Source organism: Giraffa tippelskirchi, chromosome 11 (assembly GCF_054371585.1).
Source record: "Giraffa tippelskirchi isolate mGirTip1 chromosome 11, T2T-mGirTip1v1.2.pri, whole genome shotgun sequence".
In the NCBI taxonomy this organism is placed as follows: domain Eukaryota; kingdom Metazoa; phylum Chordata; class Mammalia; order Artiodactyla; family Giraffidae; genus Giraffa; species Giraffa tippelskirchi.
The window spans coordinates 144,970,790-144,988,843 of NC_137285.1; the positions used below are offsets into that span (position 1 = coordinate 144,970,790).

General features: G+C 51.5%; 1 protein-coding gene across 4 annotated transcripts in view; it reads left to right on the plus strand.

The window, feature by feature from the left end:
• The window catches only part of PRDM11 (PR/SET domain 11), an 83,411-nt gene extending 65,636 nt beyond the window's left edge, over positions 1-17,775 (plus strand). For 3 of the 4 annotated variants that reach the window (XM_081538309.1, XM_081538310.1, XM_081538311.1), the window contains exon 7: positions 1,515-3,762. In XM_081538309.1, the coding sequence (XP_081394435.1) occupies positions 1,515-2,074 (560 nt within the window). In that variant the 3' untranslated portion in view covers positions 2,075-3,762. Of the gene's footprint in view, positions 1-1,514; positions 3,763-9,291; positions 9,480-13,963; positions 14,591-15,610 lie in introns of those variants that run through there. The other variant, XM_081538307.1, reaches the window with a different exon arrangement.
• The last annotated feature ends 279 nt before the right edge of the window (positions 17,776-18,054 follow it).

Below are 18,054 nucleotides of genomic sequence, written 5' to 3' on the forward strand. Positions count from 1 at the left end.
AGATGAAGCAGCTAAGCTTCAGACGCAGAGGTGGTCTCAGGACTAGATTCAGAATAAGGATTCGAACCTGGGTCTTTCCAGGTCCCCGAGAATCCCAGCTCCCAAGTGTCAGGACGATGCTACCAAATTATGAGAAAAAGAAGGGAGCTAGCTAGGTGAAGTCTGTTTCTTAAATTCTGTCTTGCTCATCCTTCTGTCTCCCCGAGACTGAAGGTAATGAGATTACCAAACGTGAGCTGGGCAGGGGGCCCAGGACCCCTCCACCGCAGGCGGGACGGGCCCTCCTTTTCCCAGCTGCTGCGGCACTTGGCCAGGGGCTGGGTGGGACGAGGCCCTGAAAGGGAGGGAGCAACGTCACCACAGTACATCCCGCTCCTTCCAGCAGCACCGCCCCTTGCCCCGCCACAGTGGGAGTCCACCAAGTGGGGGTCTACGAGGCACTCGGCTCTCCACCATGCTGGCCCTAAGGAGATGCCAGGACCCTTGGGAGGCATGTGGCCCAGGGCAACCTGAATCTGTCTTCCTGTCACCTTCCCTGGGGTGGTTCTGAATTCAGCCCCCCGCCCTCATACAGGCAGAGAAATGTGCCTGTCTGGAGAGTCAGCCTGTATGTTTTTCACTCTTGCTATGGGAATTAGCTCAGCACAACCTTGGTCACAAGAGAGCCACCGAGATCCGTGTGTGCAGGGCTGGGCCCTCCCTGTGACGGGCCGCGGGCAGCGGTCTGTCTGACGCTCCCTGTGTGCCATCGGGTGCTCCTGGGTAGATGGGATGTGTCTGCTCCGGGAGCCCGCCTGGGCGCGCCGAGGGGGCGGCAGGGCTGGGCGTCCAGGTAGATCTGCTCCGCCCTTTCTGGGCTTGTCTGTCTCAGCGCCGCCATCCCTTGCCTCCTTTCTCCAGTCTGTCAGCTTCCCCCACCATGACCAAAAGTGGCAGATTCCAGCAAGGCCACAAGGTGGCCCCAAGCAACTCAGAAATGGCCACGTGGAGGCTGGAACTTGGGGCCGTGGCCGAGAGCATCATAGTACCTTTCTGGCAGGTGTAGAGCTTTGCAGAGCACCTTTCTTCTGTCCTCTTGTGTGGTCTTCTTAACAGCCCTGCTAGATGGGCAAGAGGTCAAGGAGGTAGATAGAGCAGTTGTGGTCTTTGCTTTGAGAAACTCAGCTGCAGAGAGAGGAAGTGAGCCCATGGGTTGACATGCAGTCACTGGGACCACAGTCCCTCTAGAACGTCGCTGTGCCTGTGATAGGAAGGGGGCCTGGGGACCGGGGGGGGGCGGTTCATGCTCACCTGTCTCCCTGGGGTGCTTGGCCCAAACACCCTGGGGGCCTAGGGAGCAGATACTTTTCCATGGCTGGATGAGGAGGGAGCAGGGGCCAAACTAGGCTGAAGGGTAACAGGATGGGGGAAGCTAGGTAACTTTGTCGGTGGGGGGGGGATGTGTCCAAGCCCAGAGCTGCCGTCTTTCTCCAAGTTGTAATCATTCGCCCTTCTTTGTTTTTTTATCCCCCAAGATGATGAAGACGAGGAGATTCCCGGGCCCTCGAGGCAGCCACTGCAGGTGCCTCTGCGGCCTTCGCCGGAGGAAGAGGCCTGCCTGGCCAGGCCCACCCTGCTCCGTTCCTCCTCCTCCTCTGACCAGTCCGAGACGGTGGGCCCCAAGCCGGAGGCCCTGCCCCGGCCCTCGCCCCAGGCTGCCTGCAGGACCCCTCGGCCGCACCCCAGCCCACCCAGCATGGGCCTGGACTGGCAGCTCCTCCATGCCCACGCCCAGCAGACTGAGGTGTTTCGGCAGTTCTGCCAGGAGTTGGTGACCGTGCACCGGGACTTGGCAAGCAGCATGCAGGCCATCGGCCAGGCCATGGCCGAGCTGACCAGCCGCGTCAGCCAGGCGTGCCAGACGCTGATGGAGATCCGAGATGGGGTTCAGGCATCTCAGCGGGGGCCTGATGGGGCCACCCCCATGGGCCCCACGCCCCCGGCCGAGGCTCGCCCGGTGGAGCCCCCGGAGGCACCCCCAGCGCCAGCTCCAGCACGGACTACCAGGTCTCGGAAGAGAAAGCACAATTTCTAAGCCAGCCAGTCTGCACTGGGAGAAAGAAAGCTGGAGGAGGGGCGTCTGGCCTTGAGACGGGGGGCCAGTCTCTCGTGTCCACCATCGATGACCTTGTAGGGTGCTGGGGGGGGACTGTCATCTCCTCACTGAATACAGGTTGGCTGCCCTGGGCTCAGCCCTACTCCCTCATCTTTGGCAGGTGCTCAAGATGCAGGAAAAACCGCCTGCTCAATGCTTGCTTGGCCTGGAAGATCAGCCTCCTCTTCGTCTGCATCCCCTGGCAGCAGGCCTTGCAGGGAAGGGGGCTGCAAGAGCATCTCAGTGGAATCCTGCTCTCCATCCTCAGGGCTGCTGCACCAGCCTCCCAGGCCCTGATTCTGCTGCTTTTGGGGGGGTGCTGGCGGGTGGCGGCGAGGCCGGCGGATGGGCCAGCAGAGCTCAGCCCTTCCAGGAGGGGTCTGCCCTCCCCTCCCCCAGGGCTCTGAGCCCCGGTGGGTGGCACCCCGGCCTTGGCCTTCTGCTTGCCATCCGTGTGTGTGCGCGCGCACGCGCGCGTGTGCTCAGCTGCCGTGCTTGCCTTTTGTGGGGCGGGGAGGAGAGCCAGGTGACGTCGTCAGAGGAAGGGGAAGACACGACCTGGCGATCTTAGAGCACTTTACGCTTCTCCGAGCCTGTGAGCTCGGTGGGTCCTCAGGACAGAGCGGGAGAGGCGGCCAAGTCGGGTGTTACGGTCATCATTACCACCATCCTCATCTGCATTTCACAGATGACAAATGAAACAGCATCATCTACTCTGGGGTGAGGGCAGAACTGGAAGCCGGACCTGTGGATTTTTCCAGCTCCCCTGTCAGAGGCCAGATCTGGACTTGGAAGGGGTGTTACTCCTTTCTTGCCCCTGCCAAGCCCTCTGGGCTTTGAATGGGAGGCAACAGCAGCATTTAGGATGTGAGTCCACCCCCGTCCTCCCACCTACCCCTCCCTCCACACCTTCCCACCCTGACCCCGACACTAAGGCTGACAGCCAGTGGCTGGGAAGAAGTAGGGTCCAAATCTCAGGATCTAGAAGGCACCCCCCCCCACCAGCTTCTAAAAGAACCCAGAACCCAATAGGGCTCCTGTCCCATTCCAGGTTCCAGCATGCCATGCCTCCGCTTGCTTGGGCTGCCTATGCATTAGCTACACACATCTCAAAGCTTCGTGTTTGGTTTTGGAGTGTGGGGAAAGAGCCGGGTTCTTAGAGTTAGGGAGGGAGTTGGGGGTGGGGGGGTGGCAGTTGCAAGCTTAGCTCTGACGTGGGTGCAGCTCAGCTCTGTGTCCTCTTGCTCCCTGGCCTGAGGCTGCCGTATATCCCCAGCCCTCCATCCTTCCACACCAGCCCCCTAGAGCCAGAGTGGGGGCTGGGAGGATTGCTGTGCCCAGTGCCTGCCATGGCCATTCCCGGAGTGCTGCTTCTAAACCCAGCCCAAGCTTTGCCCCATGTTGGGAGAATGGAGGGCAACTGCAGTGTCCTGGGCTCCTTCTCCCATTCTGTGGTTCTTTGGGGGTTCCTGATCCCCCAAAGTGAGCAATCCCCTGTCTGACAGCCCGATGGCTTGACTATATTGCCTGGCATTGCCCTGCCCTCCGATGCTGGAATCAAAGATTGCCTTCCCAAGTATTTTTGTTAAGATGGCAATAAAAAGAATTGATCTCACAGTTGGAACACACTTGGTCTCCAGCATCTTTCTTTGGTGTATATTCTCTTTCTTCGCTTCCTGTGAAAACCTCAAGGCCCCCAAAGCAAGGGTTAGATGACCAAGGAAAAACGTGTTGGTGAGAGGGGCTCAAGTGCCCCTGGCATTTTCCAGGTCCCATCAGCTCTCAGATGCCCTCTGTTCAGCACCCTTAGAGGAAAGGAAAGGAAGTGATGGGCTGAGGGAGACAAAACATCCACATATGAAATCGTTTCACTGCATTTAATTTCTCTGCTCATCAAAAGTAAGATGTGGCTCAATGAATTTTACCTTTTGTCCCCTGAAAGTATGTCAGGGGTCCTGGGGCAAAAGCCCCACCATTTCTTGCAGGAGACTCCAGAAGGGTCAGGGGCTGTCCATTTGCCAGGGTACCTCAGGGCCCACTCTGAGACACTCACTCTTTTTGCTCACCTGCCCACTGATCTGGGTGTTTGACTGGCACAGGTACAGCCCTGCTCACCTAGATCTGAGGCTTCTCATGAAGTGACTTCCTCTGGCTCCCCTGGAGAGTCTCTTCAGCAGGAAAGGGACCCCCTGACCTATGCATTGCCCTGGCTTATTTCCAGTCACAGGGAGAGATTCTCCCAGGCAGGAAATGCCTAGGTCCTGACCAAGGATCCATCCACTTTCTAGAAGATTCCAGCCTGCCTTAGATCTCTTGGGATCTAGGTCCTCCTCTGCCATACTTGACCAAAGAGCAGGGTCATGGAAATCAAGATTATCCAATCTCCAGGAGATGCAAAGATGCTGTGAAACCATGCCTGGGGATTCTTTCCCACCAAGGTCAAGGTGCTAAATGGTGACTGGCTGGCCTCTCCATCTGGTCCTGGGGAGAGAAGAGGGCACGTAGGAAGCAGAAGGGACACAGAGATGCAGAGACTTGTTGACTTCGGATGGAAAAGTTTTCCGCTTCTTTTTCTTGGCTTCAATGTGAATGTGGGGCTAGCAAGTTAAACAGGAAGGTGAAACTGGTGCCAGTGGACGGAAATGAATGAGCAGCCAGTTTCAGCTTTAGACAGGGACATCGCTCCTAAGAGTCTGAGGCATCCAGCCATGCTGAGGGCTGGCTGGGTGGTGTTCTCTTAAAGTCTAGGTGACGATCTAGGGGGGTGGATGCCTGACCCAAAGACTTCCTCAGCCCAGGGACCTCGATGCCTAGCAGAGTACAGAGCCTAGCCTCTCCTCTGTCATTCTTTTCCTATCTCTGCCTGGGGGACTGGGGCTGCTTCCTTTCCTTCAGAGACAGAGCCGCTGGGTGGGAGTGTCTGAGCCTGGCCTTTGTCTATCCCCTCCAACAAAATAGATGCCCTGTGGGTTATTTTCTCTCTTGAGTTGAAACTGATAGTCATTTCCTGAGCCAGTTAGAAAATATGGTGCACTTGATAAGACACAGTGGGTGAGGTCTGAAAAGTGTTGTCTTAGGGCTTATCTAGCCAATACCCAAAGTCAGCAAAGAGTTGAGAGTAAAAACAATCCATTATCGTCATGAAAGTTTCAGTCCAGAACCACCCCCCCCACCACCCACCCCCTTGATTGCTTCAAAGGGTTTGAAAAACTGTCAAATACACACTAGTGTTCACAGATCAGCCTGTGCTGTGCATTTTCTATCATCCTTCTGACATACTCTGTGCTTCCAGCCAACGAGGTAGTGACCTGGAAACAACAAATAGAAAGATTTTCACTCCTTGGAAGCCTTCTGTTCCAGGAAGGGCTCTTGTTCACTTGCAGCCGTGTGATGGAACAGGCGTGCTTCTTCATGCAGGGATTGTTGAGTGAGGACCGAGGGATTCTAGGAGTGGATCCAGCCATTTGAGTGTTACCGCAAAATACTTGAAAGTGGGAGACCTGACTAGAAATAGCTGATGTTGGGACTTAGCTGGCTCCATTTAGCTTTACTTCAAAAATGATATAACAAACATCTTTTCAGGGGAATGGATTGTTTATGATTCACTGAGAGTTCCCATGTGTATCATATTTCAAATGCCAACTTTCAGAACAACCCAATACAACAGGATGCTGAACCAGTTTTGATCTTTGAAGATACTTTGTGATCTATACAAAGTTTTGGAGTTCTCTTTCTAAATATTTTAACAATTTATTTAATTGAAATATAGTTGATTTACAGTGTTGTGTTGATTTCTACTGTGCAGCAAAGTAGTTCAGTTATACTTACATGTATATGTGTATATATAGATATATATATTCTTGTTCATAGTCTTTGCCATTATAGTTTGTCACAGGATATTGATCATAGTTCCCTGTGCTATACATTGGGCTTCCCTGGTGGCTCAGCTGGTAAAGGATCCGCCTGCAGTGCAGGAGGCCTGGGTTCGATCCCTAGATTGGGAAGATCCCCTGGAGAAGGGAAAGGCTCAGTAGGACCTCTCTTCCTAAATATTGATTCTTGTTGGATTAGGGAAGTATGAGGAAGTAGAAAGGGGAATGGACTTGAATCCTTCTAAACCTTCTGCCATATTCACCAGGTTGCTCTTTGGAATAAATCCCAGATTGTTTTGTGTTCCTCATCTACTTTTTTTCTCTTCAAGTTGAATGTCAGAGAAAATAATTCTATCTTTTAGAGCCGGATAGCTATTTAGGAACTGGGAAAAGAAAAGACTGTATACTTTTTCCCTTGTGCTCTGTGATTCAAGTGATTCTTGTTAGAAAAAAAAAACACAAATGAATGGTTTGCCTTCCGTGTCTGGGAATAGGGAAGTTTGGATTTGCCTCAGTTCTGCTCTGTACTGACCACTGGGCTGATTAATTCTGGATGTCAAATCTCAGGCTCTTGCTAAAATGGGGACTGGAAAATAGTTTCCACATTCAGAAGAAATCTCATGTATGAAGAAAAAATAGACTCTTGCAGTTGGGGAGACGAGATTGTATGTGAGGGGCGCTGTGCCTGGGGTACCACAGATGTGGATTCCCAGAGCTGCTGGCCACCAGAACTGCCCCACTGCCAGCCTGCGCTGGAATTGGTGTTTGTGTATGCCTTTCCCTTTTTTAGGGGGTGGGGGAGAGGGATTAACAGTAATAATTGCTTATTGAGGAAGACTTGGAAAGTACAGGAAATTATAAAGAAGTAGAACCATCTATAATGGCTAATCCTTGTTAAAACATTGGTGTATTTCAAGTGGTTTACCAGCCTTGTTTTTAAAGCATGATTAGAACCATAATACACAGTCCTATTGTTTCCACTTTGCATTTTATCAGGACCATTTTTCCATGTCATAAAAGATTCTTTGAAAAGATTTTTCTGTAGATGAGTAACATTCCAGCATACAAATATACCACAGTTTATTAAATCACTTATCTGGTATTAGACATTTAGATGTTTTTGCTTTTGCACTATTATAAGCAGTGAAACAAGTCAGTGTTGTGGGGTGCACAGTTTGCATTCTTGATCCACATCTTAACATTTTGGATATTTTTTTCCTTAATTTTACAGAAACAGGGAAAACTCCACATAACATAAAATTTACCATTTTAAGTGTAAAGTTCAGTGGTATTAAGTACATTCACAGTGTTGGACAAACAGCACCAGCATCCTTCTCCAGAACCCGTTTCATCTTCCCCAACTGAACTCTGTACCCATCAAACACTGACTCCCTATTTCCCCCTCCCCCAGCCCCTGGCAACCACTATTCTACTCTCTGTGAATTTGACTGCTCATAGAAGTGGAATCATATACTATTTGTTGTTTTCTGACCAGCTTATCTCACTTAGTACGTGTCTTCAAAGACGTTCATGTTGTAGCATGGATCAGAATCTCCTTCCTTTCTATGGCTATTATTCCACTGGGTGTAGATACCACATCTTGCTTATCCATTCACCCATCAGTGGACACTTGGGTGACTTCCATGTTTTGACTCTTGTGCATAATGCTGCTGTGAACGTGAATGAACAAATACTTGTTGGAGTCCGTGTTGCCAACTTGCTTCCCAAAGAGTTGTGCCAGTTTATTCTCCACCATTAGTATGGGAAACCCTAGTTTTGCCACCTTTTCCCAGTACAGAGCTGATTATTTAAAAAATTACTTGTGCCAATGATACAATATGCTGCTTTGTGTCTCTTTTCTTATCAGTGATGCTGAATACTTTGATTTATTCATCATCCATTTGCATTTTTTTCTGTGAACTATGGTTTCCCTCAGACTGTTCCAACTACAATTCTCTGGGCTGGGCCAGTCAGACAGACTTTGATTTCTTCCCGAGCTTTTGAGACAAATCATAGCGTAAGGAAAAGAAGGGTTTATTGGGGGGTGTGTGTGTGTAACTGCTTCACAATGTTGTGTTAGTTTCTGCTGTACAGTGAAGTGGATCAGCCTGTGTATACATATATCTCCTTCCTCTTGGACCCCCCTTTTTTGACTACAAATTTCACAGGCACTTGGATAGTGCAGAACCCTTAAACTCCAAATAATGTCCTCTTGTCCGTTTGATCTGTGCATCTTCACCCCTCTGCAAATGTTGCATCGTCTCACCTTTTGGAGGTGAGTAAGGTGGCAGGTTGGATATTGGAAATGCTTCAGGGAGAATGGGTGAGAGCCACAAATTCTAAGGGTTCAACAGAACTTTGAAGGTTTTCTGGGCATTGCTAAGTTGGTGCTTTACACGCCCACAAAGGAGCCATGAGTTCTATGGGAAAAGCATTGGCCTCAATGCTCTATTTCCCATTTATTAGCGATGTGACCTTAGGCAAGTGACTTAGCCTCTCTGAGCCTCAGTTTCCTTACCTGAAAATGACTTAGATTAAGTGGCTGCTCACCTTTCCTTACCTCTTATTTACCTACCTCTTCTGTCTCCCCTGGGCATCCTTTTTTTTTTTTTTTAAGACTTTAATCTTTAGCATTCATTCATTGATCTCGTGGGCACCCTTGTCACATGGGTTACTTCTGCTAGGCTTTGTGACATACTGGAAACAATCCAAGGACCTCACCCTTACCACCATCAGAGGCCTGCGGGCATCTGGGAGCCCCTGCAGTTAAAAGTTAGTGAAGAGGGGGACTCCCTGGCAGTGCAGTGGTTAAAAGTTTGCCTTCCAATTCAAAGGGTGCAGGTTCGATCCCTGCTTGGGGAGCTAAGATCCCACGTGCCTTGTGGCCAAAAAACACATAAAATAGAGGCAGTATTGTAACAAATTCAATAAAGACTTTAAAAAAAAGTTAGTGAGAAATAGTTTTCCAGTTGCCTGTCTATCTGGGGTTGAATCTTATGTTTACCAGAACCTAGGAGGTGGGCAGGGCAGGTGTCATTTCCAGTCTCGGAAAACAGATTCTTAGAGGTACAGAGGCTTGCCTGAAGTCACAGCAGACAGCGAGACGAGGGACTGGCTCCAGCTGGGGTGCCTGTCCTCGCCGGGCAGCTGCCCGGTGGAGTTTGGCAGGCGCCCACATGCTTGTGGACGTCCCGCCACCAGTGCCTGCCCAGGACGGTGCCTGGCACCAGCAGGCACTCACTGAAGAGTGGCCCGCGGCTTCTCACCTGTCCCCCTCGCCCCCAGGTACGTGGTCATCTCCCGGGAGGAGAGGGAGCAGAACCTGCTGGCCTTCCAGCACAGCGAGCGCATCTACTTCCGGGCCTGCCGGGACATCCGCCCGGGGGAGCGGCTGCGGGTCTGGTACAGTGAGGACTACATGAAGCGCCTGCACAGCATGTCCCAGGAGACCATCCAGCGCAACCTGGCCCGAGGTGAGTGTCCGCACGCGGGGGTGGGCCACGCCCACCGCTGAGCCCTGGCGAGGCCAGAAATGCTTCTGTAGGAGCTCCTAGGAAATCCGATGGGAAATACTATGCACGGGGGAGACCCAGAGGAACTCAGGGAAACTGACGGACTAGACTGGAGCAGCTGCCCTGGGACGGACCAGTGGCAGCCCAGCGTGTCCCTCTCCCTCAGACAGGGTCAGGAGCCCTAGTATAGATGTTTCAGAGCATGAGGGAGTGAAACAAGTCTCCAGGGCCAATCATATAATCCAAATTGATTCTGTTTCCCCAACTCAGATTGATGGAAGGATGTTGTAAACTGCCACTGGCTCGATAATAGCAGCAGTAACAGGTGGTATTTACTAAGTACTTAATATGTGCTAAACGTGTTTTCTACAGTGTCCCACGTAATCATTTCCAGTAGCACCTGCTCCGTGAATGTGCAGTGAGAATTGGATGGATAATATACATGCTAATGCTAGCATGTGGATTATTCTCTCCATCTTACAAGTATAGACACTGAGCAGCAGATAAATACAGGGGTCAGCAGGGGCAGAGCCAGGCTCCTAACCCACGTCTGTCTCAGTCCAGGGTCTAAGCTCTAACCTACAGTGTTGTCTGGCCTCCCGGACAAAACCAGTTTCTTCTCTGCTTCCTCCTGGTCTCATTCCTACTATTCTAATGATATGCTGTGAAAGAACAATTTCTCTTAGGAGAAGAAGGTTGGAGAGAGGTGGGAAGGTGAGCTTATATATGGATCATAGCCTGGTGCGTGGGTGTCCATCCATTTAAATGAGTCATTTGGAAGTGGTTTAAAATATTCCCCCAGCTCCTAGCCCTTTGCCTCTTTAGTCCATACTCAGCCATGCCAGTGCAAATGGGTGAGCCCGGGTCATTTTTCCAATGGGACCTTTCTTAAACTAAAACCACATATCCAAAGACCCAGAGTCCATCTGGTCCTGGGGACCAAACCTACACCCAAGCCTCACCATATCATGTTTCTGACCAACCTACTTATTGTAAATAAAGCTTCATTTGGACTATGAAGAGAGATGATGAAAAAGGGGTGAGAAGGACCCACTGGAATTATGCTATCTTCAAAACCAAAAGAGAGCAAAGCAAATTGTGGACACTGAGAACACAGCTGCCCCCTGACTTGGTAGAAGGTGTCTGGTGATTGGATGGGCAGTGAGAGGAGACCCATTAGATACGCTCATCTCTTGTCTTCTTTGGAGCTGGGTGTTGGGCACATATTTGCCAATTACACATGGGAAGGCATGTTTCCATGACATGATTGCATTGGTTTCCATTTGATCTCCGGAGATGCCATGTATGAAAGTGTCTGGTACAGAGTAGGTACTCAATAAATCTTCGTTGAATGGATAAAAGAAGAAATGAATGAAGACTGTCAAGAAATCTCCAGAAGAATCTTCTCATCAGAAGAGGAGAAAACCAAGCTGTATCTGAGGACACAGGTTCCATCTTTTGGCCATGACCTTCTTGAATTCTTCTGGATCTGTAATGTCTTTTATCCCCAGCGTCTTCTCCAAAATACCTCAAGCTGCATCATCCTCAGAGAGCCCTGAGACCTAAGAGGAATGCTCAGAGAAGGGCATGAGCTTTCAGGAGTGATTCAAAGGAACATGGCAGACAGACTTGAAATCTGTCTGCCAAGATGTGTGAAGATACAGGAGGAAGGAGTGTCAATTCCTGGCCAGGCTGAGAAGCAGGAAATAGGAAGGAAACTGAAGCCATGATCAGCAGGGTCAGAGCAGGGGGTGGACTTGGCCCTGAAGCCCTTGGGAGCAGCCATGGGGCTCAGTGTCCTTTAGATGTGTCCATGTACCTGTAGCTTTGGCAGTCTCTGATACAGTTAGTGGTATCTTAGATCTGTGTGCCTGTCCTGCTCTGGAGGGGGGAGTTCCCCACACTCAACCACTTAAGGTCTTACATGGAAGGAGACTTCTTTGTAATTGGAGGTTGGAGCCCTGCTTAAGTCCAGAGCTTGAATTATTAGTCGTTATTAAGTAGGAACTCTCATTGGTGGCTCAAGTGGTAAAGAATCCACCTGCCAAAGCAGGAGATGCAAGAGATGTGGGTTCGATCCCTGGGTTGGGAAGATCCCCTGGGGAAGGAAATGGCAACCGACTCCAGTATTCTTGCCTGGGAAATCCCATGGACAAAGGAGACTGGGGCTACAGTCCATAGAGTCACAAAGAGTTGGATACAGCTGAGTGACTGAGCAGCATTAAGTAGGAATATTAGTTGGAGCCCAGAACTGCTTTCTAAAGAGCATGAATTATTCCTTTGTGGTTATCTTTTAAGAACAGGATGCATCTATACATGTATTCAAAGACTATTTGTTATTTGTCTACTTTGGGTCATTGATTTACTTTGTGGTGTTTCCCCAATGTTTTGTGGAGGCTTTAGAATCAATTTCATAATGTTTAAAGGTCTTCTTTGACCCACAGATTTTTTCTGGGAGCCTTGACCTGAAAGAAATCTCCTGCTCATCCTAGAAAATTTGAATAACCTTGTCCTTGAGCAGAGAGGCATAAGGAATCCCTGGTGATGTGTAGCCTTGACTTCTTGACATCCTCAGCTATTTGCTGCCTGGGTGGTCCATGAGGAAGTGCAGGGTAGCCATTGACTTTTAGGGATTCTGATGGGCAAGTGTCTTGTCTGTGAATGTGTTGCATTTTTTAAAAGTTCTCTTCATCTCCACCCTTTCTGCCCCTCAACTGTTACAGAAATGAGTTTCAGGAATTAAGGTCATTTCAAAGTGTTCATTTGAGGGCAGAAATTGAGCGTCCTGAATAGGTTGCTCCCTTCTGAGCTGTGACCCATGGGAAACCTGGAGACATACATGGGCTGGGCACAGCACCCCATGCCAGCTGTGGGATGCCAAGGCTGAGTCACAGTATGGGACATCTGGATTGTATGCAAAGAGCCCTTGGCCTTCACTTGGAGGCCTTGTGCAAACACAGCTCTCAGAAGGCTAATTACAACATATATTCAGATTCACATCTTTGAGGACCCCGCCCCTGATCTAGGAAACGTTTGAGAGTTCCTCGCTCCATGGACAGCTGGCTGTCAGGACCTTCTGCGGGTACCTCTTAGCATCTGTCCCTGCAGGCAGCATCCACACATCTATAGCAATTTGTACAACCGTATTAGCCATTTTGGAGAATCAGGCTAACATAATATATTGTTGGGGAGTTCACCAAAGTCTTTGACATCATTTACACGATAGAAAGAAATAGAAGAGGAAACGCCAGAATTGTCAGGTAAGGAAACACAGCTGCTGTATTTTGAGCATGCGTTGTGTCCGTGTGTCCTGCTCTGTCATGCTAGAGGCTGTCATCTTGGAGCCCAGAGCAGCTGTCCGTGTCCCCGACTTCGCTTTTCTTCCTGCCTTGGTCATCAGTGAGACCCAGAGGTTCAGGCCGTGCTTCCTCACATCATTCTATCTTCTGGTTACTGGAAGAATTAGAAAGGACATTTGCTATCAGATGGACTAAGGGAGCTGTCTCCCGAGAGTCAGGGAGGAGAAAGAAGTGGGACTCAGTGCTTTGTGTACCTTTTACCAAGTTGGGCTTCCCTGGTGGCTCAGACGGTAAAGAATCTGCCTATAATGCGAGAGACAGGGGTTTGATCCTTGGATCAGGAAGATCCCCTGGAGAAGGAAATGACAACCCATTCCAGTATTCTTGCCCGGAGAATTCCATGGACAGTGGAGCCTGGCGGGCTACAGTCCATGGGGTCCCAAAGAGTCAGATGTGACTGAGCAGCTAACACACTGCCAAGTGGAAGCAGCCGCCTTCCAATTGCTGAGACTGGAGGGGAAGCCTGGAGGCATGAGGGGCTCCTTATGCACTTAGCTGAGCTACGTTACCACCCACTCAGCTTATCACGTGGGATGTCCTCTTTTCCAACTCCCCACACCTACAGCATTTGCTCAACTTATAAACATACCTGGGTTTGATCTCTGGGTTTAGAAGATCCCTTGGAGAAGGGAACGGCTTACTCACTCCAGTATTCTGGCCTGGAGAATCCCGTAGCATCTATTAGCAGATGCTAAGACTCTATAGTCCATGGGGTTGCAAAGAGTCAGACATGACTGAGCCACTTTCACTTTCACTTTTCGATACATAAGGCTACATTGAAACCGCCTCTTTAAAAGGAGTTCTCACCACTTTTTGGGGTCCTTTGACTCCAGACCCCGTGATCCATTTCTATTTCTTTCTATCATGTAAATGATGTCAAAAACCTTGGTGAACTCCCCAACTATATGTTAAGTTAGCCCGATTCTTCATTAAGTAATCTGCCCCCCTTTTTGCCACACCTGCTCCACAAGGCCAGACCCAGAGGGATGTGTCAAGCAACTCCCTGACAGGAGCGCTTTGTTTTCTGTTGGTTTTTCCTCTTCGGGGCTTTTCCCCACTTCCTCACACCCTGGTTTTCCTTCCTAGGAGAGAAGAGGTTGCAGAAGGAGAAGTCTGAGCAGGCTCTGGATAACCCAGAAGACCTGAGGGGTCCCCTTCAGCTCCCCGTGTTGAGACAGGGCAAAAGTCCCTACAAGCGTGGCTTTGATGAGGGGGACGTGCACCCCCAGGCCAAGAAGAAGAAAATTGACCTCATTTTCAAGGATGTGTTGGAAGCCTCACTGGAATCTGCAAAGGTAGAAGCCCACCAGCTGGCCCTGAGCACTTCACTGGTCATCAGGAAGGTCCCCAAGTACCAGAATGACACCTACGGTCAGTGTGCAATGGCGATGCCGCACGGCGTGCAGAATGTCAGTCGGACCCAGGGGGACGGGGACTGGAAGATCCCCCAAGGGGCTTCCAAGGAGGCAGGTCCACTGGAGGACGAAGAGGAGGAGCCTTCGTCGTTCAAGGCCGACAGTCCTGCCGAGGCCTCCCTCGCTTCCGACCCTCCTGAGCTGCCCACCACCTCCTTTTGTCCTAACTGTATTCGCCTAAAGAAGAAGGTCCGGGAACTCCAGGCTGAACTAGACATGCTTAAGTCTGGCACGCTTCCTGAGCCCCCCACCTTGCCAGCCCAGGTACTGGAGCTCCCCGAGTTCTCAGACCCCGCAGGTAAGTTGGTGTGGATGAAATTGTTGTCCGAGGGAGGAACGTGCAGTGGACAGTGTGGAGGGGGGCCAGGCGCTCCCTAGGGGTGCCACCTTCGGGGAGAGGCCTGGGAACTCAGAGGCGGGCATCGGTCGCAGTCCACAGCTCAGCGGCCTCCGACAGGCCGCCTTACCACCCCCGTGGGGGCTTTGTGTCTTGCCCTTGTATCCGCCTCGTCAATAAAGGAAATTCCGCTGCAGGAGGGGGTGTGTGCTGTGTTCTTGACCCGTTGCTTTTCTCCGGTGTCTTACCCCAAAGCCCAACTTCTAAACTCAATCTTTCTCTTCTCTCCCAGTTCCAGGCAGGATGTCCCATGGGGGAGAGCCCCCAGTCTTCTGGATGGGAATGCAGGGCAATGACCTCCCTTTGCCCGTTTCTCTTGGCTGCCTGGATCTTAATTTAGGGCTGTTCAACCATGAGGAAAGTTTCTCACTACACAGCTGAATTAGAGATTTACACAGTGCTTCCTTTTTAACCACACCCTTTAGCTCAGAATGAGGTGTTTCAGCTCTTCCAAGCCTGTGTCTTAACTGCACCCTGATCCCCAAATCACTTGGGGCCCCAGCTGCCTTCATTTGAGGGCACATTAGTGGTGGGACAACTGAGTCCCACGTCCTCGCGGTACCGCCGTGAAACCTGGGGCGCACTCTGTTCCTCCATGGCTCGGCTCTCCTAGTTGTCCTCTTTGGTGGATACAGAACATTTAAGTTCCTTGAGCTCCTGCTCGTGGAGGGTGAGGGCAGGCAGCCTGGAGTGCGGTGGTGGCCACCGGGGCTAATCCACAGAGAGGATGAGACATGTGTGGGTGACAAGGATGCTTATAAATGAATTCCAGGCTGGAATTCAGTCTGTCGAAGGGGTTGGCTTCTGTTTCACAGAATATGACACCTGCATTCTGGACCTTATTTCCTTCATTTTGGAAACATCTATTTTTTTTTTTCTTCCCAGCAGATGTAACGGCTTCCTTTCCCATTTGTCTTCCAGCCTCAGAGAGCATGGTCTCCGGCCCGGCCATCATGGAGGACGACGACCAGGAGGTCGATTCGGCAGACGAGTCCGTCTCCAACGATATCATGACGGCCACTGACGAGCCCTCCAAGATGTCGTCGGCCACCGGGCGCCGGATCCGGCGCTTCAAGCAGGAGTGGCTGAAGAAGTTCTGGTTCCTGCGGTACTCCCCGACCCTCAACGAGATGTGGTGCCACGTCTGCCGTCAGTACACGGTACAGTCCTCACGCACCTCCGCCTTCATCATCGGCTCCAAGCAGTTCAAGATCCACACCATCAAGCTGCACAGCCAGAGCAACCTGCACAAGAAGTGCCTGCAGCTCTACAAGCTCCGCATGCACCCCGAGAAGACGGAGGAGATGTGTCGCAACATGACCCTGCTCTTCAACACCGCCTACCACCTGGCCCTGGAGGGCCGGCCCTACCTGGACTTCCGGCCACTGGCTGAGCTGCTGCGGAAATGCGAGCTCAAGGTGGTGGACCAGTACATGAACGAGGGAGACTGCCAGATCCTCATCCATCACATCGCCCGGGCGCTGCGTGAAGACCTGGTGGAGCGCATCCGCCAGTCGCCATGCCTCAGCATCATCTTGGACGGGCAGAGCGATGACCTGCTGGCTGACACGGTGGCGGTCTACGTCCAGTACACCAGCAGCGATGGGCCCCCGGCCACGGAGTTCCTGTCCCTGCAGGAGCTGGGGTTCTCCAGCACAGAGAGCTATCTGCAGGCGCTGGACCGGGCCTTTTCCGCCTTGGGCATCCGCTTGCAGGACGAGAAGCCCACCGTCGGCTTGAGCATAGACGGGGCGAACATCACAGCCAGCCTACGGGCCAGCATGTTCATGACGATCCGCAAGACGCTGCCCTGGCTGCTGTGCCTGCCCTTCATGGTGCACCGGCCCCACCTAGAGATCTTGGATGCCATCAGCGGGAAGGAGCTCCCCTGCTTGGAGGAGCTGGAGAACAACCTGAAGCAGCTGCTCAGCTTTTACCGCTATTCACCGCGCCTCATGTGCGAGCTGCGGTCCACGGCGTCCACCCTGTGCGAGGAGACCGAGTTCCTGGGGGACATCCGGGCCGTGCGGTGGATCATCGGCGAGCAGAACGTCCTCAACGCCCTCATCAAGGACTACCTAGAGGTGGTAGCCCACCTCAAGGACGTCAGCAGCCAGACCCAGCGGGCGGATGCCTCGGCCATCGCCCTGGCTCTGCTGCAGTTCCTCATGGACTACCAGTCCATCAAGCTCATCTACTTCCTCCTGGATGTGATCGCCGTGCTCTCGCGCCTGGCCTACGTCTTCCAGGGCGAATACCTCCTGGTGTCCCAGGTGGACGACAAGATCGAGGAGGCCATCCAGGAGATCAGCCGGCTGGCTGACTCCCCCGGGGAATACCTGCAGGAGTTCGAGGAGAACTTCCGGGAGAGCTTCAACGGGATAGCCATGAAGAACCTCAGAGTGGCTGAAGCCAAGTTCCAGTCCATCCGGGAGAAGATCTGCCAGAAGACTCAAGTGATCCTAGCTCAGAGGTTCGATTCCCGCAGCCGGATCTTTGTGAAAGCCTGCCAGGTGTTCGACCTGGCTGCCTGGCCGCGGAACAGCGATGAGCTCCTGAGCTATGGCAAGGAGGACATGGTTCAGATCTTTGATCACCTGGAGGCCATCCCCACCTTCTCCCGGGATGTCTGCAGGGAAGGGCTGGACCCCCGGGGCAGTCTGCTGCTGGAGTGGCGGGAACTCAAGGCTGATTACTATACCAAAAATGGCTTCAAAGACCTGATTGGCCACATTTGCAAGTATAAGCAGCGGTTTCCACTCTTGAACAAGATCATCCAGGTCCTCAAAGTCCTCCCCACCTCCACGGCTTGCTGCGAGAAAGGCCGAAACGCCCTGCAGCGAGTTCGCAAAAACCACCGCTCCCGCCTGACTCTGGAGCAGCTCAGCGACCTGTTGACCATTGCTGTCAATGGCCCTCCGATCGCCAACTTCGATGCCAAGCGAGCCCTGGACAGCTGGTTCGAGGAGAAGTCTGGCAACAGCTACGCACTGTCCGCCGAGGTCCTCAGCAGGATGTCTGCCCTGGAGCAGAAGCCAGTGCTGCAGACCGTGGACCACGGGTCAGAGTTTTATCCGGATATTTAGGAAGCTGGCGTTGCAGAGTTCACTAAGCTGTTGAATATTTTTTTAATCTATACTCATAAGCTTTGATATATTATATAAATATATATTATATTATATATATATCTATAAAAACTCACACTGAAAAAAATTTTAAAAACCAAGGTGACACGTCCACCAGAAGCTACTGGGAGTTTTCAGATTGGAATAATGTTGGAAACTGACTCTTGTCTACAAAATTTGGCAGCTGTAACACACGTGGAAACTCATTTTCACTCACAGAAGCATGTGCTGGGGCTACAC